The 25,095-nt window shown below is 37.0% G+C and overlaps 1 protein-coding gene and 1 long non-coding RNA gene across 4 annotated transcripts in view; one reads left to right on the top strand and one right to left on the bottom strand.

Annotated features, from left to right (window-relative positions):
* M1ap (meiosis 1 associated protein) overlaps positions 1-25,095 on the bottom strand; it is a 98,990-nt gene that overhangs the window by 17,546 nt on the left and 56,349 nt on the right. For 2 of the 3 annotated variants that reach the window (XM_046432184.1, XM_046432186.1), the window contains exons 5-8: positions 6,104-6,277; positions 1,448-1,610; positions 912-977; positions 622-763 (exon numbers count right to left, since the gene is read on the bottom strand). In XM_046432184.1, coding sequence (XP_046288140.1) covers positions 622-763; positions 912-977; positions 1,448-1,610; positions 6,104-6,277 — 545 coding nt within the window. The remainder of the gene's footprint in view (positions 1-621; positions 764-911; positions 978-1,447; positions 1,611-6,103; positions 6,278-25,095) is intronic. The other variant, XM_046432185.1, reaches the window with a different exon arrangement.
* On the top strand, positions 1,610-6,636 carry LOC124084805 (uncharacterized). Its single transcript, XR_006849250.2, has 2 exons — positions 1,610-1,982; positions 4,043-6,636. It is a non-coding gene; the product is annotated as an uncharacterized LOC124084805 (long non-coding RNA).

The following is a 25,095-nucleotide window of genomic DNA, read 5'->3' as shown; positions in this document are numbered from 1 at the left end:
GTCTTCAAGTAGCCACACATTCCTTTCCCTGCCTTGAGTGTTCTTCCTACCACATTTCACCTGGCTAATTTCCATTCATCTTGAAGATCTCAGTTTAAATGTTACTGCCACAGATAGGCTCTCTTATAGCAGCTTATTCTTTTCCTTTATAAACTTCTCACAATTAAAAAATTATTTATCTCTTCTATTAGAGAATAAGTTTCTTGAGGGAAAATAAAATGTCTATTATGTCTTCATTAAATATATATCTATGGCTTAGCACAGAGTCTGGTACAGACCAAGGGATGTTCATTTAAATGAACTATAATGTCTAGCAGCACAGTGTTAGGAGGGAAGTAGGTTTTAAAATATATTATTGTGGAAAATTCTCTGCCATTTAAATGTTAAGCTTGTAAAATAAGGGATTTTGAAGTTTAGTATTATATAACTAAATTCAGGAATTATTCTCTATAGCATACAGTCAACAAAGGTAAATAATATTTATTCCAAGTATCAAAGTATTTCCAGCTTCCCTCCCTGTCTTCTTGAGGGTTGAAGCAGGTCTAGATTAGGAAAGAAATTGTGACTATTTTTCAGAGGCTGGTACTTGACCTCTTTCTCACCTGTGGACAGAATACTCACCAGAAGGCTGTGACACAAAGCATGAAAATGCTGCTGATTTGTCTCCAGCTCATCCCAGTCCAGCTGCCAACAGCTTGTGGGTCTGAGGATGAAGGGGAGTCCATATGTCAATGACTCGCAGAGTCCGCTAGATTTTAGAGCCCTGGGAAGAGATGATGGCAGAGAGAGACTATTCAGTGATATCTAGAACTTCTACCCAGATACACTTAAATTCAGCATAAGTCTAAGACCCCGCTGTGAAAGCTTTTAGATTAGGATCCATGAATTATTCAGTTTTATATGGCCAGTACCTAGCGTGACATCTTGCACACAGAAGATTCTCAAAGCTCAGGAATCTGTGCATGGGATCTGTGGAACTAGGAAATAGTAAAAGTGGCCTTTGCCATCATTGTTCATTCTACCTTAGAATTTCTAATACTTAGAGAAATGGGAGGGGCAGGGATAGATTCTGCGTGCCATTTGCTCCTTGAAAATTGAATTTCTATTCTGATGTCTAAATATAGTAGGCATTCAATGAACATTCACTGACAATTAAACACCTTTCTAGTGATCATGCTTTTCCTGTGTTCAGAGACTTTCTGGATTTCCAGTTCTCATAAAGACCTCAAAGTGTTCTGCAGCAGCGCTTCTTTCACCACCTCCTCTTTTCCCATCGTGTGTTGAGTAGCCTGACCTTGGTTTCTCATGCCAAACTTGTATCAGCTACCTTGGAACTGGCTTTTGCCTGTCTGACACTTGAAAATGTAGTTTAAATCTCTGGACTTCTTAGGTATGGAACCAGTAATAATAGCATTTTCATAGATTGGGGAGATTCCTTGGACCATACTTGATTACTTGGAGTTTGTAACAAGAGGCTGAGGACTGGGAAGCCATCTGGTAGAGCGTGCTGAGGTCTCCTTTGGGGTCATCCATTCTGGAGGCACCGTCAGCTGTACCAGGGAGCAGGGATGGGCTGAGAAGTCGCTCTTGGAGATCACATTTCAGGCACACTATAGTAAAATTGGCATTGGAGGAGAGACTGTGGGTCACAAGTTACTTTGGGCTATGTCATTAAGAGAACATCTTCCACCCATTTCACTTCTACCAGGCAAAGGAGGGATGGGAGGAGGCAGGAGAATGGGAAGAGGAAATCACAATTGGTTTGGGAAGGTAAACCAGGTGCAAAATAGAAACAGTATTTCTATTGCTTTACATGATAGTTAACACATTTTCTGAATCTGACATGATTTTTACTTGTTTTACTTCTAGGTGGGCTGAGCAACTGTCTCACAGCAAGAGATCTGGCTTGTAATCCAGTCTGAGAGAAATTTGTGTCCTCTGTGGAGCAGGCAGCTGATGCCAAAACATGCAGGGGCCTTTTGGTAATCACAGAAGGAAATTTTGTCTTTGCTGCTTCCCTGTGGCTAAGATTTGGCAAGATTGCAGGCCAGAAGAAGGAAGAGCAGGAAAGCAGAAGTCAGGCAGTCAGATGACTGCTACTATTTCTCTGTGGGCTCTTCTAGGGACATTCAGGGGTATGGAAGGAATAAGTTTCTGAAGTAGCTTATTTTTAATTTTTCAAAGAAACCTAATTATCGGATTTTGGGCCCTGGAGCATCACTCCAACCAGCATCAGACAAGAGTTCTGAGGAGGGATGAGACTGGGTATGATCTATTTATCTAGGTATTACACTCTTTGTCTGTATTTAGCTTCTGCTCCAGGAGTTATAGCCTCATGTTATAAGGTTCAGTATTCCATTGCATTAGGCTTGAATCCTTGATATTAAAAAGTTTTCAATAGAACATACCTGAGTTGAATATTGACAACTACAAATCTACAAATGTTGAGTACTTGTGAGAAGGCTGGTAGTTGACAGGAATGAACTGTGAAATGACTAGTGAGGTAAAAACAAAAGTAGAAATAATATGGAAAAAACCAGTGGCAATATAAATGTCAGGTTCAGCTGGTAATCAACTTATACATGGAATCCCTTTATCTCTCATGCCTTTGGACTGAAACCTAACAGCTTGTGTTCACTGGATCCTGAACCCAGTGAATAAGACATAGATATTAATTCTGGGTGAGCTATCTCTTGGCCGGGTATCTCCTAGAGCACAGAAAGTCAGTTGGAGGGACTTTTCCTAGGATTTCAGCTCCCCTCATTTCCTCTGTGCTTGACTTCTCCACTTCTAGTCCCTCGTATTTAGTACTGGGCAGCTGTGTTCATCTAGCTAAAGTTTTTAATGATGGTTGCAATGAAAATCACCTAGAGAAATCTGCCCTGCCCTGTCCCGTACTGGGGATTGAATCCAGGGGTACTTTACCACTGAACTACATTTCCACCCACTTTTTTAAAAAAACATTTTTTAAGTTGTAGATGGATATATAATATCTTTATTTATTTTTATGTGGTGCTGAGGATTGAACCCAGTGCCTCACGCATGTGAGGGAAGCACTTTACCACTGAGCTACAGCCGCAGTCCCTTTTTCCACCTACTTTTAAAAAATATTTTTTCTTGAGACAGGGTCTTACTATGTTGCTGAGGCTGCCCTTAAACTTGTGATCCTCCTGCCTCAGCCTCCTGAGTAGCTGGGATTACAGATGTGCACCACTGTGCCTAACTTAAAGAGAACTTCTGAAAAATACTGATGTCTGGGTCTAAACCAGATCAATTAAATCATGATCTCTGGGGATGAAGCCCAGATATATGTATTTTTATAAAGTTTTGTAGTGGTTCTCATTTATTTATTTATTTGTTTTTTAGTTGTAGTTGGACACAATATCTTTATTTATTTATTTTATGTAGTGCTGAGGATAGAACCCAGGGCCTCGTACATGCTAGGTGAGCACTCTACCGCTGAGCCACAATCCCAGCCCAGTGGTTCTTTTTTTTGGAGGGGTACTAGGGATTGAAACCAAGGTACTTAACTACCAAGCCACATCCCTAGTGCTTTTTTATATTTTATTTTGAGATAGAGTCTCACTAAGTTGCCTCATGAGCCACTGGGATTATAGGCATGCACCACCATGCCCTGCCCTCATGTGGTTCTTATTGCAGCTAGGGCTGAGGACTACACAGACTGGAAAAACTGTTTAGCAGGGCTTAGATCTAGATGCAGGCATGCTTCTCACCACCCAGAGCTGAGGTGCAGAGGTGGCAAAGTCCATACTGGAGAACAGGAAAAGATATTAATCTGTGACTGCCTGCATGCTCTGTTTGCCAGAGCAAGATCTCTAAGTGAAGCTCCTAGAGATGAGTTGAGCATTCCTCCTAAGAGCCTACTATAGTAGGAGAGTTCACAGTTTTTGTTTTGTTTGCTTCATTCATTATTTTTGTAGTAAGACACATGTCCACAACTCCATATGTGAGGCAATGCATTAGTTTAAAAAATAATAGCTGAGTACAGTATGATCTTTATTGTGGTTGTTTATAATTTCAGTCAGATCACATCACCCTAGAGGAAGCCTAATTTCCCCTGACCTCATTCCAACTGTGCCTGAACATCTGGGCTCCAAGGAAGATGTCCCCAGTACACCAACTGACTGAAGTCTTGGTCTAAGTTCTATATGTACCTTAAGATTTGAAGATTCTGAAACATGATTACAGATGGATATGAACATTCTGACTCTGACTCTGGTGTTGAAAGCCTTGGAAAAAGGGTGTGGGGGAAGCCACAGAAATTTTAATTAGCATTATAGGCAGATGTCATGTAACAGTGGAGGAAAGACTGGTTGTAGTAGGGCCCCCACCCTCCTAATGAGAAAAGTGAACCTCTAGCTCCTTTATTCAGAGTTGTCTAGCATGGGGCAGGTTAGTGATGGATAAAGGCTCAGGGCCTGGAGGCAGACAGATGTGCATTTTGATTCTCTGGGCTGCAAGTGGTCAGATGTATGAAATACAGATTTTGATCCTAAGGGTAAAGAATGGGCACTGGAATTGTCTAGCTTCAAATGGTGGCTCTGCTATTAATTTTTCTATACACCCATGGAAAAGTATTTAATTTCTTTGTCTCAGCTTTCTCATGTATAAAACAGGTATAATATTGTACTTAATTGATTTGAAGACATATTTCCCCCCTCACACTACTCTATATCTGTCTTACAATTGCCATTGGCCAGACAGACATTCTTAGCACTTACTACTCTAATCTAAAAGAACTCTCTCAATAAAGATAAAATAATACTTCTAAGTAACAAGGAAACACTGTTTCATGTTTCATTGGCATGTTTTCTTTCTTAGTGGTACATAAAATAGTGATGTATCTTATAATTGATATCATCTTAGATTCAATGACATATGGTAATAGTACCTGCCTCATTACATCATTATAAACATGAGAAGGGATAATTCAAAGAAACAAGTTACCATACTGCTTGGCAGAGAAAGAAAATTCAATAATGTTAATTATAAACTAGCTACTGTATAAAGTCAGTAGCTACCTGGAGGGAAGCAGAGTTCTGATGGCTATCCCTAGCAAGAAAAGGTCTTGGGAAATCATAAACTTTACTTAATTATACCTCCAAAAGGCTCTTCCCTGTCCTGAAGCAACAATGGTCAGAGCAGAGTTCTATTATAGATGAAGAAAAGAGAACAAACACAAAACTCAAATATACTGCTAATGGTCAAGAAAGAGCCCTCAGAGGAGACAGAAACCCCAGTGTATCATTTCAGAGCCTGTGAAGGGCTCCACATCCCACTTAACCTTCAACCTTCAGTGATGTTTGTAGCCACTACCAATGTTCTATTCAATCCACTTTATCCTTTCCCTTAGAAGCTGGTCCCTAAGCAATTGGCTTTCCCAAGCTCAGAGTGACGGTATTGATTGCAGGCCCTGCTAATCTAGTCCCTGACCCAACCTTCAAAGGGATAGGGAGAATAGAAATGGCCTCATTTACTATCTAGTTAAGTACCAAGATCAGCCAGAACAATATGCAGAACCTTGCTGGCATGCCTGGAACATAGGATTGATCTCTTAGTTTCAATTATTGCCCAAACTGCCTTGGGAACATGGTCTGTGAACACTAGTTGTTCTCCCTAGGGCTTGCCTTTGGAGTTGCTTTAGTTTTCTCAATTTTGTACCTGCCTAGAGAGATTTCTATTTAATATTGGCTCTTTTCTTCTTGCCATAGGTCCTGTGGATATTGAGGTATCAAATGACTCAAATTATAGTGCCAATAATGTTTGCCACATTAAAAATGAGAATACTGAGAAAATATATGATTGTGTTCTTATGTAGTGTAGCGGATGACCTATCATTGAGGTATCTAAATTTTTGCTCCTAAACTAATTAGCTCTTACTATCTAGGCTTAATTAGGTCTAGCTTTTTAACTGTGTTACTTTTAAAAAGTTTTCCTCTTAATCTTTGTGCTAACACTGGACAGCCTCATCCAATCTCTAAGCCTCAACTACTCTGTATTCTGATGATTCACTGAACTACAGTCCTAATCCTAGATAAGACTATTTATAACCTATATGATATATCTTTGGTGGGTTGTGTACTTGGATTATCCCTGGCACTGGAAATGTTGCTGAAACACTGTGAAGGAAGAAGGAGATGGATGTGTTCTTGGTCTGTTCCACTGTTATGCAGCCAGGCTTTGAAGAAAAATTCCATGCTGATAACATCGTTGTCTATAATCTGAAGTTCAATGTCAGTTCCCAGGATAGAACTCTCTGTAGAAGACAGGGAAATAAATAGTGGTTAAAGTGTTAATTTTTAAATTATAAAATCTGAAAATATAAAATTCAAATGTACCTATCTTTTGACCCATTCATTGCATTTCTAGATATCTAGCCTAAAGAATTCTTAGACAGTACACAAAGAGATATATGCGAAGATGTTCAGGGTATCATTGTAGTCATAACAAATAATCAAAACCCCAAACAGGAGGCAATTCCAGTGTCCTTCAATAAGGGAAAGCTTAAATAAATCATGGTACACTTAAACTATGGAATATTATGCAGCTGTTAACAATGTAAAACTAAATGTACTGACATGGAAAGCTAGTAAATAAATAAAATGAATAAATGAAGTTTTTGTATAACAGATATGATTCAATTTGTACAAACATAAAACCATCTGCCTAAGTACATACATATGTATGTACTTGTAAAGTGCACTTTTCAAAGATCTAGAAGGCTATCATCAAATTGTTAACAGTAGATAGGGAGGGGAAGTGGGGCAGGGCTCTGAGATATGTTCCCTTTTTACTATTCATACTTCTACATTTGTTAATTTTATTGTAGTTGTGAATTTCTTGTGTCTAACAATATTTTAGAATATAAAAAGGAGAGAAATTATACAGAAATGTAAGTTAAATAGTTACTAAGGGGGATTTTGACTTTATGCTATTATTTTATAGTGAAAATATAATTATTACTTCTGTCATAAGAACAAATTTTAATGGGAAAGGCAGCGGAGCACAACAGACACTAGTATGGCAATATGTAAATCAATGGATGTGTAACTGATGTGATTCTGCAATCTGTGTATGGGGTGAAGGTGGGAGTTCATAACCCACTTGAATCAAAGTGTGGAATATGATATGTCAAGAAATTTGTAATGTTTTGAACAACCAACAATAAAAAATTAAAAAAAAATAGGAAAAAAAGAACAAATTTTAAAAAATTAAAAAAAGAGAAAAATATGAACCACTGGGCTGTGGCAAAAAGGGATTGGCCTGGTGGAGTGTGATTTAATTCCAAATTTGAACGAGTGATGCTGGGTAGTGGGGTAATGAGGTTTTGTGGTGTACTTCTAGCTTCAGGCAACACTATCTCTGGCGTTGGTGTCTGGGTTTGCAGGTAAAGAATGTTAGTGAAATCCAAATATAAGGTGATGGAGGAAACATAGACAGAGGAAATGAGGCAAGAACTGGAAGAAACTGAAGGGGATCCTGACCTCCTTGACTTCATCATGAGGGACTCTCTGAAATACTTTTATAAAAGGCCTAAGAAAAACCAGTTTCTCTAATGAAATAACTTCTGTGTAAGCTGGAATCCAAGGGAGAAGGCTGATTTATTTCTAGAACGACATTCCTGAGGATAAGTAGGTAGTGGTGACAGACTCCACAGGGAACAAAGGGACTTTAGTCCAACATGTTGGATTCAACACAGGAGAGGAGTGGAAAGAGTTAGATGACTTCATATATTTAATGCCTTATCCTGTGGCTCAAGGCGGGTACCAAATGCATTTTTCTGTGACCAGAGAGGATTAAAACTAACTTTTCCATGGATAATTATGGGGATTCATCAGTTAACTAATTATTTCATTCATTTCATCAGACATAAATGACATTCTTTGCCCTTAGGAATTTATAAAGCAACATTATTATTGACCATTTCTCCCCAAAGTCTCATCTGTCCCATTATTATGTTTTAGGTTAGTATAATGATAAATATAAAGACACTGCCAAACATTCCTTGTAAATAAAGAGAAGCATCCTTAAAAAAATAATGTGAATATTATTTTGTCACTGGCAAAACAAAAAGTAATTCAATTTTTCCAAGGTTGTTGCCTGGACTTTGACTTAGGCAACAAGGATGGAAATGACTTAGTGGCTTCTCTTCAGTGAGGTAGTTACTAAAGCACACAGGGCAGTTATAGAACTAAAGAAATGGAATTAAGCAAAGGAGCTCTGGAAGTAGAGAGGATAAAATTACTTAGAGTTCAAATGATAAAATTTTGGAGAAGAGAAAATAAGTGTAAAGGGTAGAAGATTAGAAACTCCTACTATAGGTGATATAGTGGGGAAAATACAGTTGTAAGTTATTAAGAATCTGGAAATAAGAAAAATAGGGGTTTCCTCAGATAGTTAAACTATAAAATTGACACAGAATGGTCAGGTCAATGAAAACCAGTTCCCTTAAGAAGGGAGGATGTCTAATTGACCTGAGCAAGACTTGGAATAGCCTTATTGATGGTATTGGCATATCTAGAGGATGAATGTGTCTACTAGAAGGGGAAAGATCTGGTCAGAAATGAGCACAGAGAATTGCTTTTGCTATTCTGGGTCTTTTATTTTTCCAGATGAATTTCATGATTGCTTTCTCTATTTCTACAAGAAATGCCTTTGGGATTTTGATTGGCATTGCATTAAACCTATAGAGAACTTTTGGTAATATCGCCATTTTGATGATATTAGTTCTGCCTATCCATAAACAGGGTATATTTTTCCATCTTCTAAGATCTTCTTCTATTTCTTTCTTTAGGGTTCTGTAGTTTTCATTGTATAAATCTTTCACCTCTTTTGTTAGGTTGATTCCCAAGTATTTTATTTTGAGGATATTGTGAATGGGGTGGTTGTCCTCATTTCCATTTCAGAAGATTTGTCGCTGATGTACAGGAATGCCTTTGATTTATGCGTGTTGATTTTATATCCTGCACTTTGCTGAATTCATTTATTAGCTCTAGTAGTTTCTTTGTAGAACCTTTTGGGTCTTCTAGGTATAGGATCATGTCATCCGCAAATAGTGATAATTTAAGTTCTTCTTTTCCTATCTTTATGCCTTTAATTTCTTTCATCTAATTGCTCTGAAACAGGCAGTATAGCGATACCAGACTTCAAACTATACTACAGAGCAATAGTAACAAAAACAGCATGGTACTGGTACCAAAACAGGCGGGTGGACCAATGGTACAGAATAGAGGACACAGAGACCAATCCACAAAATTACAACTATCTTATATTTGACAAAGGTGCTAAAAGCATGCAATGGAGAAAGGATAGCATCTTCAACAAATGGTGCTGGGAAAACTGGAAATCCATATGCAACAAAATGAATCTGAATCCCTTTCTCTCACCATGCACAAAAGTTAACTCAAAATGGATCAAGGAGCTTGATATCAAAACAGAGACTCTGCGTCTGATAGAAGAAAAAGTTGGCTCTAATCTACATATTGTGGGGTTGGGCTCCAAATTCCTTAATAGGACACCCATAGCATAAGAGTTAAAAACAAGAATAAACAAATGGGACTTACTCAAACTAAAAAGTTTTTTCTTAGCAAGAGAAACAATAAGAGAGGTAAATAGGGAGCCTATATCCTGGGAACAAATTTTTACTCCTCACACTTCAGATAGAGCCCTAATATCCAGAGTATACAAAGAACTCAAAAAATTAAACAATAAGGAAACAAATAACCCAATCAACAAATGGGCCAAGGACCTGAACAGACACTTCTCAGAGGAGGACATACAATCAATCAACAAGTACACGAAAAAATGCTCACCATCTCTAGCAGTCAGAGAAATGCAAATTAAAACCACCCTAAGATACTATCTCACTCCAGTAAGAATGGCAGCCATTATGAAGTCAAACAACAACAAGTGCTGGCGAGGATGTGGAGAAAAGGGTATACTTGTACATTGCTGGTGGGACTGCAAATTGGTGCGGCCAATTTGGAAAGCAGTATGGAGATTTCTTGGAAAGCTGGGAATAGAACCACCATTTGACCCAGCTATTCCCCTTCTTGGACTATTCCCCAAAGACCTTAAAAGAGCATATTATAGGGATACAGCTATATAGATGTTCATAGCAGCACAATTCACAATAGCTAGACTGTGGAACCAACCTAGATGCCCTTCAATAGATGAATGGATAAAAAAAAATGTGGCATTTATACACAATGGAGTATTACTCAGCACTAAAAAATGACAAAATCATGGCATTTGCAGGGAAATGGATGGCACTAGAGCAGACTATGCTAAGTGAAGCTAGCCAATCCCTAAAAAACAAATGCCAAATGTCTTCTTTGATATAAGGAGGGCAACTAAGAACAGAGCAGGGAGGAAGAGCATGAGAAGAAGATTACCATTAAACAGGGACGAGAGGTGGGAGGGAAAGGGAGAGAGAAGGGAAATTGCATGGAAATGGAAGGAGACCCTCACTGTTATACAAAATTACATAAAAGAGGAAGTGAGGGGAAAGGAAAAAAAAACAAGAGAGAGAAATGAATTACAGTAGATGGGGTAGAGAGAGAAGACGGGAGGGGAGGGGAGGAGAGGGGGGATAGTAGAGGATAGGAAAGGCAGCAGAATACAACATACACTAGTATGGCAGTATGTAAAAACGTGGATGTGTAACCGATATGATTCTGCAATCTGTATATGGGGTAAAAATGGGAGTTCATAATCCACTTGAATCAAATGTATGAAATATGATATGTCAAGAGCTTTAAAATGTTTTGAAGAACTAATAATAATAATAAAAAATAAAGAAATGAGCACAGAGAAGAGGAGCAGCAGGCCCCTTCAAGTGTGGCTCAGAGAAGATCTACAGGCTCAGGAATGTGTCCCAATGGCAGGGATTGTGTGTTACCTCTGCTCTTCTTGGTGATTATTGAGGTCATGGTTCTTTTCTCCAAAATATCCTGACTTGGGCCAGAATATTAGTCTTGAGCTTGGGAAGGAGAGTACATCTCTGAGAGGGTGCTGACAAAGTCAACTTTATAAAGAACCCGTGCAGAATACAGCCCCTGAATGAAGGGAAATGTTGTATTTCTCAGATGAGCCAGGCAATTAGACACCCACCAAAATTCCTGAGGTTCTTTCTAACTTCTTAGCCTATGCATTATTGGAAGACTCACAGAGTAGAGAGTCTTCCTTTGGAAAAATTCTCACATAATTTCTATAGAAGTGCTGGACTTCAGGGTTTGCAGTCTCAGAAGGGAGTAAGTATTTTTCTGGGACAGGCTCACATTATCCATACTAATTTGCACTAAAGACTAATGTGTGAACCAGGACACTTTAGAGGGAGAATTTCTTTTCCATTTTCTTTGTCACTGGTCAGGCTCAATTTTCTTGTACCTAGGTTACAGCAGTAGATCCTGAGCTGTCTTAGCAAATTCCCTCTTTTCCTCTCTAATACTTAGATATGATTTCTGGCCCAGTTTCTCTGAAACATGCTTTCTCAGAACTCTCCTTTTCTATAGAGCACATATTCATTATTGCGGTCACTTACTCATCCTGGACCATCTGGTACAACTCCTTATTCCTCAATTACCCTTCCCTTCATTTGTGATGGCCTAGGCTATTCTTCCTCTTTGCTACCTATTTAGATCTTGGTTTCCCGTCATACTTCAAGATCAAGTTCAAATGCCACCTTCTTCATGTTGTCTGTCTTGGTTTAACTTCCATGAACATATTCCCACAGCTTTTGGTTTACATTCACATATACATGGTTCACATTACATTCTACCTTTGTACTATTTTTATATCGGAACACATATGCTCTCTCTCATTTAAACTCTTCAAGCATAGGAATTATTTCTTTTTGTTTGCATTCTCCCTCTCCCCCAACTCAGTGCCTTACACAGAGTTAAAGCTTAGCAAGCATCCATTGAATCAAACAATTGATCTTATTACTCTTTCCTGTAACTCTTCTGCTTTAGCTAAGTTAGTCTCCTTGTCACATGACTTCCTTCCTTCCTTAGTGCTTTTATAACTCTGTCAATCCATGGCCTGCACCTCCTCCAGCATTCAAGTCAGCACTGACTTTGTCCAGAAGTTATGATTAAATATATCCTCCCTTATCTGAATTTAATTAGCACCCCTGGGTATCTGTGGGCTTCATTTGGGCAATATCAATGACACTTATTAATTATTTCTTAAGGGCTTTTCCCTCCTCTTTTCCTGAGTTTATGAAAGGCAGTGGGATTTAGTGGAAACACCAGGTTTAATTGTACCTTAAAAGTTGTTAGCTATGTGGTTTTGGGCAAATTAGGGATAATAAAACCCATTTCCTACTTATCATAAGGCATTAAAATATGAGAGAAATCTAAGAATGGCATGCAATAGGTCTAACAAATATAATTTTCTTCCTTCTCTCTCATCAACAAAATTATTAGCTAGCTCTTATAGAATAAGAATATATTTTCCTTTTTTTTTTTTTACACCACCTGCACCCTATTCTATACCCTGTTCTCCTTTGGCCTCTTCTCATTCCCTGCCAACTACCAAAACATAAGAACACCAACCACAGGGCTGGGGATGTAGCTCAGTGTTAGAGCTCTTGCCAGAATGCAAGGCCCTAGGTTCAATCCCAAGTTCTGCAAGAACAAATGAACAAAACAAAACCCAACACCAACCCCTATTGCAGTATTCCTCACATGAACAACTATATGTGCTAACCTTGGGGGTCAGAGAGGAGACGTATCCTACATTGGCTGGAGAGTACACACTGTGCGCCTAATGAGATGAGCCCCTCTAATGGCATGAAACGCAGGGTTACTAGAACGAAGCTGTGGCCATGTCTGGATGGCTGTGCCAAATGAAAAAAGCCTGGGTCACTGTTGCTGTAGACTGTGTTTTTGGACTTACCCTGCCTCCCTGTGGCCACAGCAGTGACATCCTTCACTGAGCTCTTTTAAAGCTCTTATGGAAGGATCACACCATAATGGGAAAAATTTAGAAAGTCTAAATGATCGAAAGCCAGGTAATACCTAAAGCAGACCCTCTCAGAAGGAACCCCCCAAATAGGGTTACATAATTGGAGTGTGTTTAAAATAGGATTCTCTGTATGTGTATACAATGGCCATATTTGTTTCTTGACATGAAATCTCAAATAGAGACCCAGGAAAATGAATCTCCTGTCCATTCTCCCCAGTCCCACAAAGGTCCTAATCTAGACACCAGACATGGTCCTTTCCAAATGACCCTAATGTGGCTTGTCTTTGGGTATCATGGATGGGCTTTATAGGTTTTGGGAACCATCTAAAATTGTATGTAATTTCAAGTATTTTGTATGGGCAGGGGAAGGAAATAGACTTTAACTTTTATTAAATTCTCAAAAGAGAATTTTGAGTCTGGGTCTATATCTCAGTGGAAGAGTGCTTGCCTAGGTTCAATCCTGATTTGATTCTCAGCACCACATAAAAATAAGTAATTAAAAAATCATTCTGTCCATCTAGGAAAATAAATTCTAAAAGGAGCTCTGTGTCCCCCTAAAATATCAAGGACCACTATAGAGACTATGGAGTCATTGGCTCTTGTCCTGCCAGGGTCAGTTTACAATCAGCAGTGGCTATTCTCTGAACACAGAAGTAGCTACAGGATGTTAACTAGGATAAGTAATCATAGCAGGTGAAGCTTGCTCAAGAGAATAGCTATGCAGAGCCATTCAACCACAGTCCTTAAATCAACATAGCATGAGGATAATCTCCTACAGTTCACAATATTACGTCACTCTAGCTTGTCTTTCTGAGCACACTTGCCTCATTTGTGAAGTGGTGCTTGGATCCTGGCAAAAAGGAGAAGCCTATGAAAGGAGGTAACAGGCAGTGGTGGTTATGACCTTGTGGACTCAGTGCAAATTAGTGACTGCAGGAATGAAACAAGTAGTGACCTTCCTGGGACTCTGATCAACAAAAGGGTTATATCCCTATAACTGTAATGAATAGAGAAAATTTATATTGCTGAGAATTTAATTCTTCTCAGGAAGAATATTGTTGTTAATTAACTTACTCATTAATTCTTTCATTTGTTTAATTTGTTATTCAAGCAGTGCTTGAATTGGTGCCTATATGAGCCAGGAACTGATTGGTACCATCAAAAAAAGAGATAATTTACCTGCTTTTATGGTTTATACTCTAAAGGGAGAAGACAATAAACAAACAAAGCAATACAAATGCAAATAATGTTAGTAAACATAAAGAAAACATAAAGCAGGAAGGGGTGTGTATGTGTGTAGCTTAGCTGGCCAGGGGAATATTCTTTAAAAACTGTTAGTCGAACAGAAATTTGAATGAAGTGGAATGAATCATGTAAACATTTGTGGGAAGATTGTTTCTTGTGGAGTAGGGGTGGAAAAGGAAATTCAAAGGTCTTGGGAATGAACTTGGTGTGTTGGAGAATAGCCAGAAGGCTAAAGCACAGCAAGAAAGAAAATGAAGATTGGCTGTTAAGCTTTGGCAGAGAAAGAGAGACCCCCAAAGGAGCTTGCTCATGTAGTAACAGGTCAGTACACTTGCTTTGATGAAGGCTGAGTCCCCTTACTGCAAGGTTTGGTTTTGCTTAGAAAGATTGGGACAGAACTGATTCAGTGCTTCTTTTCTTCTTTTCTTTGCAGCTCTTCACTCCTTAACAATTGTTGAGTTAGTATTTTAAAAGTACTTATTTGAGGGTGTGCCACATTGTCAGCTTATGTGGGAATCCCACACATCTCTGCCCAGCCCCCTCTCACTATGCTTCCCTGTGGTATGGTGGTGGAGGGCACCCGGGAGAGGGGAAAGGACTCTGGGAATTTCATGGAAGAGCTCAAACACAGCCTCCTCTGCCTAGTGGGCATGTCCCTTTCCTAGGCCTGGTTAGCCACCCAGAAGTTCTACCATTAGAGATTATTTACCCAAATATCCCTTATCAGGCTAGTTCAGCCCAAGGTGGACTAAAAAAAAATTTTCCCCCATAGGTAATCAAAGAATGAAACACTAATAGTTCACAATGGATGATTTATATTGTTACTGACAAACTAGGGCACTGTGGGCCCTATCTCTGTCCATCTAGGCTGCTGTAACAAAACATAATAGGATATACATCTTATAAACAACAGATATTTATTTTTTAGTTTTGGAAGCTGGGAGATCCAAGATCAAGATATAAGATCCAAGATCAAGGTACTAGCTGATTCAGTGTCTGATGAGGGGCCAATTGCTTGGTTGCTAGATGGCTATATTCCTTCCCTCCATCATGGAAGGATGCAAACAAATTTCCTTGGGAATCTTTTATAAGGGTGCTAATCCTATTCATGAGGGCACCACACTCTCTCATGACTTAATCATCTCCTAATCCTATCACATTGGTGATTAGGGTTTAATATAATGAGAAGACACATTTAGACCTATGACAGGTACCCATAGTTCTGAGACAGGTCTCAATCTAATTTCAAACTTACTATTTCAGCCCTTTGTAATCAATGAATTAGGAAAGAAAAAGTTTTCAGGGAAATTATTTTGCGAGGAGAGTAGCCTTTTTTGAATCTCTTTTTCTTCATCTGTGTGTTCTAAGGGAACACAAGTGCCAACTGCCCCTTAGGAGAAGCTGTACTACATCCTCACACTTCTAGGGCCCTGCAATTATTTCCTGACAGCCAATTCTGCTTTGGGTTCCATGGCTCGTTCTTCCTTGGCTAGCCCAAACAGGAGATCCTTTAGGTGTAGGAAAGAAGAACATTGGTTTGAGAACAGTGTGTTCTGTACTATATCTGGTACCTGTGGGTACCAGATATAGCACCTTATCCACTTCTGTACCCCCAGCAATGTTGTTGTCTGGCATACAACAGGAGCTCAATAAATGCTGCACTGAACAGAAGAAAATATAAAATTGTAAAAGCAGCCTGCTGCTTACTTTCTCCATGACTTCAGGCCAGTCACTTCATTTCTCTAAGATCAATTTCTGCATCTATAAAGTGAGAATGATAATGATACCTAGCCTAAGGGTTCATTTCAATATAAAATAAAGACACTTGACACCTGAAAGCACTTAGTAGACTTTAAAGCATCATACAACTATAACCAAGGAAAGATTATAAAGTTGCCTCACAGCTGCCTACACAGATGTAAGCCTTTTAGATACTAAAAGCCATGCCATTTTCTTTTATTTCTTTTTTTTTCTGAAAATATTATTTTTAATAAGGTATGTGAATCAAGTTGTAAGAAAATATCTTTAAATCTATAGAAATTAATGTTCTATTTTTATTTTATTGAAAAATTTTTCAATATGTAAGATAGGTTGATCACTAGTGATTGAGATAGGCCAAAGTCTAAAGTATTATTTGACCTGAGAAGCATTAGACTTAGAAGGTATTATTATTATTATTATTATTAGTAGTAGTAGTAGTAGTAGTGGGGATTGACTCAGGGGCATTCGACCACTGAGCAATATTCCCAGCCCTTTTTTGTATTTCATTTGGAGACAGGTTCTCAATGAGTTGCTTAGTGCCTCACCTTGCTGAGACTGGCTTTGAACTTCTGATCCTCCTGCCTTACCCTCCTGAGCCTCATGAGCCACCAAGCCTGGACTTAGAAGTTATTGTAAAAGTCTTTTTTCCTGCAAAAGTTAAAATCCATATCATGTAACCCAAAGTGTTTAATATATATTTCATGAAAAATTGAAAAGGTGATTGGGAAGAAGTGTTTTCATAGGGACTGTGATGGGAGAGGAGAGCAGGGATGGGTTATCCAGATGATTAAATGAAGAAGGAAGTGAGGCTAGAAGGCATTAAATCTGTTGGCATGGCCCAGAGGATAATACCAACGAGTTTTGCCTCCTTCAGCCTAAGGAGCTGAGAGAAAGATCTACGCTGAGGGGAAAACAGAAGAGGAACCATTGAAAGAAAAGACTGGGAAGCTAGGCAGAGTAAAGGAAAGCTAAAAAAGACACTGCAACCAAAGAGTCCTAAAACATATTCTTAAAAAAAATAAATTAGATAGACTATATAATAATTTTGTGGCCTTGCATGCATGTGTGTATTAATTTTTGTATTGCTGGATTTGTATCTTTAAGGTATTCCTAAAAGAGGGACTGACGACTCAGAAGCATCTGTAATTTTATTAGCTAGTACCAAATTCTCCTCCAAAAGGGTCATACCACCATGCATTTTACCAGCAATGTATGGAAGTGTTGCTTCACCAACAGAATGTGTTGTGATATTTTTTACCTCTTGTCATCTAATAGTTGGGAAATGATATTTTGGTGTAGTCTTAATTTTCATTAATTATTAGTGAAGCTGATAATATTTTCATTTGTTTAAGGATCCTTTAAAAATCTGTTTTTGAATTTTCTGTTCACACTTTTGTTCATTTTGGTTTTTGTCTTTTTTCTTCTCAATTTCTAAGTGTTCTTTTTATGTTAGAGATACTAGTCTTTCCCTATTTCCCCTTAATATAAATCACAAATACTTTCTCCTAGATTTTAAGATGTCTTTTGACATTGTTCATGGTGTTTCATGTCAAAGATTCTTTATTTTTATGTAGTTCAGTTTTTATATAGTTAAATAAATCTTTTCTTTATTGTGGATTTTGAGTCATGGTTAGAAAATCTTATGCTGAGAATTCACCAATGTTTTCTTTCAGTATTTTAAAATATCATTCTTTACATTTAAGTCTGTTTCATTTGGGATCTTTTCTAAAGGACTGACCAGTGGTCCCAGCAACATTTTTTGAACAAGTTTATCTTTTCCCTAGTGGGAAAAGAAAATATAGACTTGCGATATCACCTTTATCTTATATTTATATCTATATTTGAATCTCTTTCTGGACACTGAATATGTAAATAGCTGTGCCCCAATTAATTCTTGCACTGCACTAACTAGTGATTTAGTGCTAGGTATATGATGGGGCTAATTCAGACAGAGAAATGGCCAGATTGTCCCCAGTTTGGGTGGCAGCAATACACGTCATTTGTCTAGTAAAACATATGTGTCTATGCATGTTGGGGCATGAGGGGAGAAGAGAGTTGGGATTTAATCAAAAGAAATTTTAAGTCATTGTCTCTTAGAGGAAAAAATGAAGGAGAACTTGAATTTTATTGAACTGAATAGAAGGTAGAAAAGGAGGTAAAAAGAAAGAAAAAACTGATCATAGGTGAATAAAAGATTTCCTGTCTGGTTAGGTTCCAGTTCATAACAAATTAATCTTTCGGAAAATTATGGCTATGAATTCTGGGAAATATTTTAAAAACCAACTATATAAGGACTCTGAGACAGGAAAAAAGGTGGAGAGATTTTGGAGAAGAGTTTGACCAGTGAGGAATGAGATCCTCTTTTTTTTTTTTTTTTTGCATTTTTGCCTTGAGGATGGCTGCAGTCACAGCAGTGTGAGAGGTAAACATTTGATAGAAAAGCCTCTATCACTGGCTTTGCCAGGGAAAGGATACAGGGTTAGGAGGGCCTTCAGAGAGTAAGGGAAAAAATCCGCGAAAGGAGAGTACCAGAGCCACAACGCCCTAAATTATGCATTTAAACTTAGTCCAGGCACCTAGCTATTACAAGTGTATGGGGCAAACTGAAAGCGACTTATGGTTCAGGCTTGAAGAATGAGACCAATGACTGCAGGCACAATAGGTTGTAGTCTGAGTCTAGTGAAGTTAATTGTCTAAAAAATGAACATTTTTTAGAGCAATGTAATACAATCCAGAGTCTGTATAACATAAATTCACAAAATACAATCCACATGTTATTGACAGAGAAAGAAAACTATCACCAGTCTCAAAGAAAAACACAAATCAACAAATGCAAATCTCAACATGATAAAGATGTTTGATTCAGCAAATAAAAACTTTAAACTAACAATTAGAATTATGCTCAACAAGAAATGGAAAATATGTTCATAAAGCATGAAGAGATGATAATACACCAATAAAATGTGGGAATAAAAAAGGATGAAGATATGAGAAATATCAATAAATAGAAAGTATTAACTAAAAATACAATATCTAAACAGCAACAACAACAAAAATAAATCACCTCAAGGGCTTAAAAACAGAATGATAATGAAAGAGTCAGTGACTTAGATCAATAGAGATCCATTCAAAGAAGAGAGAAAAAAGTTTGGACAGCCAGCACTGTGGCGCATGCCTATAATCCCAATGGCTTGGGAGGCAGAGGCATGAGGATCACTAGTTCAAAGCCAGCCTCAGCAATTTAGTGAGGTGCTAAGCAACTCAGTGAGACTCTGTCTCTAATAAAATACAAAATAGGGCTAGGGATGTGGCTCAGTGGTCGAGTGCCCCTAAGTTCAATCCCTGGTACTCTCCCACCCCCTAAAAAATTTTGGACAAAGCAAACAAACAATAGCCACAGAGTCTTGGGTTGTGTGAACTATTTTAACATGTGGGTAATTGAGTCCCAGAAGAAGAGAAGAGAAAGGATGAGGCTTTAGAAAAAGTATTTAAAGGAATAATAGAAAATTTCCAAACTTGATTAAGGATATAAGTTAAAGATTCAAGAGGCTCAGTGAATTCCAAATAAGACAAATTAGAAGTAATCCATGCTTAGTCTCACCATTATCCAACTTCTGGAAAGCAAATATAAAGAGAAACTTCTTTAAAGTAGCCAGAAAAGGGATTTTTACATACAGAGAAAAATGATTTAAGGACCATAGGAGACAAGAAGTCAATGTAACATCTTAAAAGTAATGAAAGAAAGAAATAAACACCCTGTCAATCCATAATTCTATATATAAGAAAAATATCTTTCAAGAATGAAGGTGAAATAGACACTTTCAGATAAATAACTAAGAGAATCTGTCACCACCAGAAAGATGCTATAATAGCTGGGCTCTTTAAGCTGAAGGAAATCATAGCTAAGGGAAACTTGAATCTTTAAGAATGAATGAGGAGCACTGGAAATGGAAACTATGTAGGTAAATATAAGAGACTACTTCTTTCTTAATTTCTTTAAAATTCATATGTTTGTACAAAGCAAAACTCAAAATACTGTCTTGTGGGGTTTATAACATAGATGTAATACATATGATGACTATAGCATAAAAGTCAGTGTATGTGTATGGAGGCTGGTAAACCTACATAATTCAAGCTTTCTATATTTTGCATGAAATGGTACACTAATTCTAAGTAGGCTGTAAAAAATTAAAAATTATTTAATCCCTAAGAACTTTCTACATTTTATGTTAAGTGATCTGTATTAACTTTAAGTAGACTGTGAAAAGTTAAGAATATACAATGTAATTAAAAATAATGCAAAGATTAATAACTAAATGACAGTAAGAAATTAAAACAGAATTCTAATACTGCCTCCCCCCCCAAAAAAAAGCAGGAAATCAGGGGAAAAAATGATGAACAACAAAAAACAGAATAAAAAATAGAATAGTAGGCCTAAATCCAGCCAAACTTAAGGTAAATGTTAGTGGACTTCACATTACAAATAAACCTCATAGGTTATCAGAATGGATAAAAAGCAAGTTCCAATTAGATGCTGTCTTCAAGAGATACACTTTAAGTATAAAAACACAAATGGGTTGAAAGTGAATGAATGGGAAAAGATGAACCATAAAGTTAGATATAAGAGAAATTAAAACAGGTCAGCATAAAGATTTATGTAGGGATACTCACAGCAGCTTTATTAACAATATTTAAAAATGGGAAACCACCAAAATGTCTATTAACAGGTAAATGGTTAAACAAAATGTGATATATTCACGCAATATTCTACTATTCAACAATAAAAAGAAACTAATACTGATCTACTACGCAACAATAAAAAGAAACTAATACTGATATAAACAACATGGGTGAACCTCAAAATCTGAATTAAAAAATTTCAGACATAAAAGATGTATATATGATTCCACTCATATAAAAAGCAAACTAATGTACAGATGAGAAGTAGATCAGGAGGGGAGGGTGTATGGGGGCAGGATGGTGAAATGTGATGGACATTATTATCCTATGTTCATGTATGACTGCACATATGGTGTGACACTACATTGTGTACAATCAGAGAAATGAAAAGTTCTGTGCAATTGTGTACAATGAATCAAAATGCATTCTGCTGTCATATATACCTAATTAAAATAAATAAATTAAAATAAAAAAGAAGTAGATAAGTGGTCCATGCTGGGGATAGACAGGGGGTATAGAGGGGCAAAATAAGTCTTTTGGGGATGATGAAAATGTTTTGTATCCAGATTGTGGTGATGAATTATGGGCCTATACAGCTATCAAAACTGTAAGTTGAGTGGACACATAATAGTGTCTATACAATAGTGGTTTTACCTTAGGCTGAATGCCACAGGGAAATGATTTTAAAACAATTATTCAAGACAAACTCAAGGAACAACTCTATTTTCTGGTCTGTTTTCTAAGACCCTGGAAGGGGAAAACTATCTGGAGTCTGACAACTGCACTAAAGTACAGAAGGTACTTCCACCAACCCCCAATTCCTTCTGGAATCTTTTAAGATGCAATGAATCTTTATCTTCTTTGTTTGGGTTGTTAACATGTGGTGTTTCCTGAGAACACATATGGATAAAATACCTTTCGAAAGGAGCTTGACATCGATCCCTGACAAACTCTAGGAGGAAATATTAAACAGATGGTTTGTGAGCACTTAGAAAGGGAACCTGATATCCTTGTGTACATGGCTGAGAAATGTAGGCTAGTTGACAGCATCATTAGGTTGATTTGTAACTAGTTGAAAGACTTACATAGACATCAAGTGCAGACTGTTGTCAACCTGGACAGATGCCCTCTGGATGCCAAAGTGTATTGATCACAGTGGCCTTTTTAGTTTTGTCATATTTACTACTTTTCCAGTCTTTAGAATCTATTATAAAATTTTTATTATATGCAAATGAAGACATGCAATATATTTATAAGCTATGAAATATAATAAAATGAACACTTGTGAATTCTTCTGTTCAACTTTAGATGTAGAATATCATTAATACCACTGACATATCTGTATGTTTTTCCTGGATCTCCTTCAGAGGAAACCTTGCCACACTGAATTTTATTTTTATCATTCCTTTCCTTTCTATTATTTTTTGTCATCCAAGGGATTGAACCAAAGATACTCTACCACTGAGCTACATCCTCAGCCCTTTTTATTTTGAGATAACGTCTTGCTAAATTGCTCTGGGTACCTTGAATTTGCAATCCCCTGCCTTAGCTTCCCAAGTAGCTGGGTTTGCAGGTATATGCCACCATGCCTGGCTCATTCGTTTTCTTTTAAAAATAGTTGTAGTACTTTAAATAATATTTTATTTTTTAGTTTTGCTTGAGCTTTATAGAGAAGCATCATTTTGTCTATTCCTTTGTTTATCTAATTTTTTTCTCAATGGTGAAAAGATTCATCCACATTGTTAAAGGTAGCTATGCTTCATTTTCATTACTGTTTAGTATCCCTCTTTGTGAATATGCCTCATAATATTTATTTCCAATATCAACACTTTATTGCTCATATAAGTTTGAAATGTAATTATTTGTCTTGTAAATTTCTTCATGATGGCTTTTGATGAACAGAAAATTTTAATTAGATGCTTATCAATCTTTTATATAATGGTTAACAAACTTTGTTTCTCATTTAGGAAATCTTTCTTCCTCCTCCCTACCCCAGTCATAAAAACTTTTGATATACAATTTCTTCTAAAAGTTTTAAGTATTACCTTTCATATTCAGGTCTTTAATTTATCTTAAATATATTATTATGAATGGTGTGAGGTAGGGATATAATTTCATTTTTCCCCATACAGAAAACTGACAGTTTGAGTATGACTTAATGATTACATTTATCCTTTCCCACTGTTTTGACATGTCAGCTAAGCCACATATCAAATTTTTATGTGATTTTCTGTTTCTGGGCTCTCTAATATGTTCTAGACTAGCTAATTTGTCAATATGATACTATCTTAATTAGAATAGTTTTATAAACCATCTTAATAGTCGCCAAGGCAAACTCATAGCTTTATTATATATCTTAACCTCATTATGGGTGAGGGTATTCAAATTATATGTGTATACAACCTCATACATAAGATTTCATATATATTATTCATATATGTGCATACATGTATACACACAACATAGAAACAATTTGTCAAGTTTCATGAAAAACTATGAGAGAATAACTTTAATTAGAATTGCATTGATAGATCATTTTGGGGAGAACTGAAACCTAATGATATTCAATGTTCTATTCATTAATATGTTCCCTTTAATTATATATGTTTTTTTTTTCATGTGGTACAGGGGATTGAACCCAGGGCCTTGTGCATACGAGGCAGGTACTCTACCAACTGAACTATATCCCCAGCCCCTTAATTATATCTTAAGTTATATTCTAATGAAGTTTTAAATATTCCCAGTAACTATTCTATAAATCTTTTTGTTAAAATTTATTTCTAAGAGGTTGAGGTTGTAACTCAGTTAATAGTATTTGCCTGGAATGTGCAAGGCCCTGAGTTTGATCTACAGTACCACAAAAGCAAACAACCACTCCCCCCCACAAACGAAACAAAACTTAGAAAAAGATTTAGTTCTAAGTACCTTATATTTTATTATTTGCAAAGGTATTTCTTAAAAATTTAATGTTCAAGAGCTTTTTTCCAGTTATAGAAATGCTGTTTTTTCCCTATTTTTTTATTGGTGCATTATAGTTGTATATAATGGTGGAATTTGTTGTTACATATTAGTGCATGTACACAATATGACAATATAATTTGGCTAATATCCCTCTCCAGCACTTTCACCTTCTCCCCCCCTCCCACAACCTAGTCCCTTTCCTCTATTCTATTGATCTCCCTTTGCTTTTCATGTGATTGCCCTGGACCTTTCTTTTCCTTTTTACACTCTAGTTTCTACAAATGATAGAAAATACATGTTGGCCTTCTGAGTCTGGCTTATATCACTTTATGTAATGGTCTCAAGTTCCTTCCATTTTCCTGCAAAAGACATAATTTCATTTTTATTTATGGCTGAATAAATTTTACATATATAAAAATATATATAGATCAATTTTCTTTGTCCATTCTACTGTTGATGGTCACATTCTTTTAGTTTCTGCCTATCTTGGAAGGTTTTTACTTTCTTTCTTTTTTCTAAGTACTGAGGATTGAACTCAGGGGCACTCAACCACTGAGTCACATCCTCAGCCCTATTTTATATTTTGTTTAGAGACAGAGTCTCACTGAGTTGCTTAGTGCCTCTCTGTTGATGAGGCTGGCTTTGAACTGGCAATCCTGCATCAGCCTCCTGAGCCACTGGGATCAAAGGGGTGCACCATCAAGCCTGATGGTTTTTACTTTCTTTTTAACTTTGAAGGATAGTTTTGCTGGATATACAACCTTGGTTCGTTATTTTCATTCAGGACTTGGAACACATCCTTTCAAACACTCCTGGCTTTTAGAGTTCATGCTGAGAAATTGGAAGTAATTCTGACTGGCTTGCCTCTAAATGTGACCTGATGTCTTTCTCTTGAGTGTTTAAAAATTCTATTTTTTTTCAAATGCAGAAGTACTCCTTTTATTAAGAATCTATTTGGGAGAAACTTAAGTGCTAGACAACAAAGGGAAATTCTGTAGACCTCTGAACATTCCTTTTTATCTCTAATGTTCTAGTAATCAGAAGACCAAAGTTAAAATTATGTTTTCTTGATGACTCACTTGCTTCCTTTAGAAGGAAACCACTATACTTGCATATCTCTATTAATGGAATAAATATCTTTCTACTTCTAAATCACATATATGGGGACAACAAACAAAAATATGTAAGCTGTATATGATGCCAATCAGTGAGAAAATAAGCAGAAAACTTACAGACACAATTTCCAAAGTAGATGAAACAAACTTCAGTTGTACCCTAGCTCTGTCCTTAGAGGTTCTCAGAACTAACGAGTTTAAAACAAATGGATCTTTCAGTAGTGTGTTTAACAGAAAAACATGCTTATTTCAAGTTCTATCCATCATATTAAATTCTCAACATACCTAATCTTTCAGTTTTAAATAGTAAGGGGTCCTCAATTACTTAATTTTTTTTTTTGTA

The sequence above is a fragment of the Marmota monax genome, unplaced genomic scaffold (assembly GCF_021218885.2).
Source record: "Marmota monax isolate L192 unplaced genomic scaffold, Marmota_monax_Labrador192_F-V1.1 WCK01_AAM20220418_F8-fsc00106, whole genome shotgun sequence".
Classification (NCBI taxonomy): Eukaryota; Metazoa; Chordata; class Mammalia; order Rodentia; family Sciuridae; genus Marmota; species Marmota monax.
This window is presented reverse-complemented; position numbering and strand designations above follow the sequence as displayed.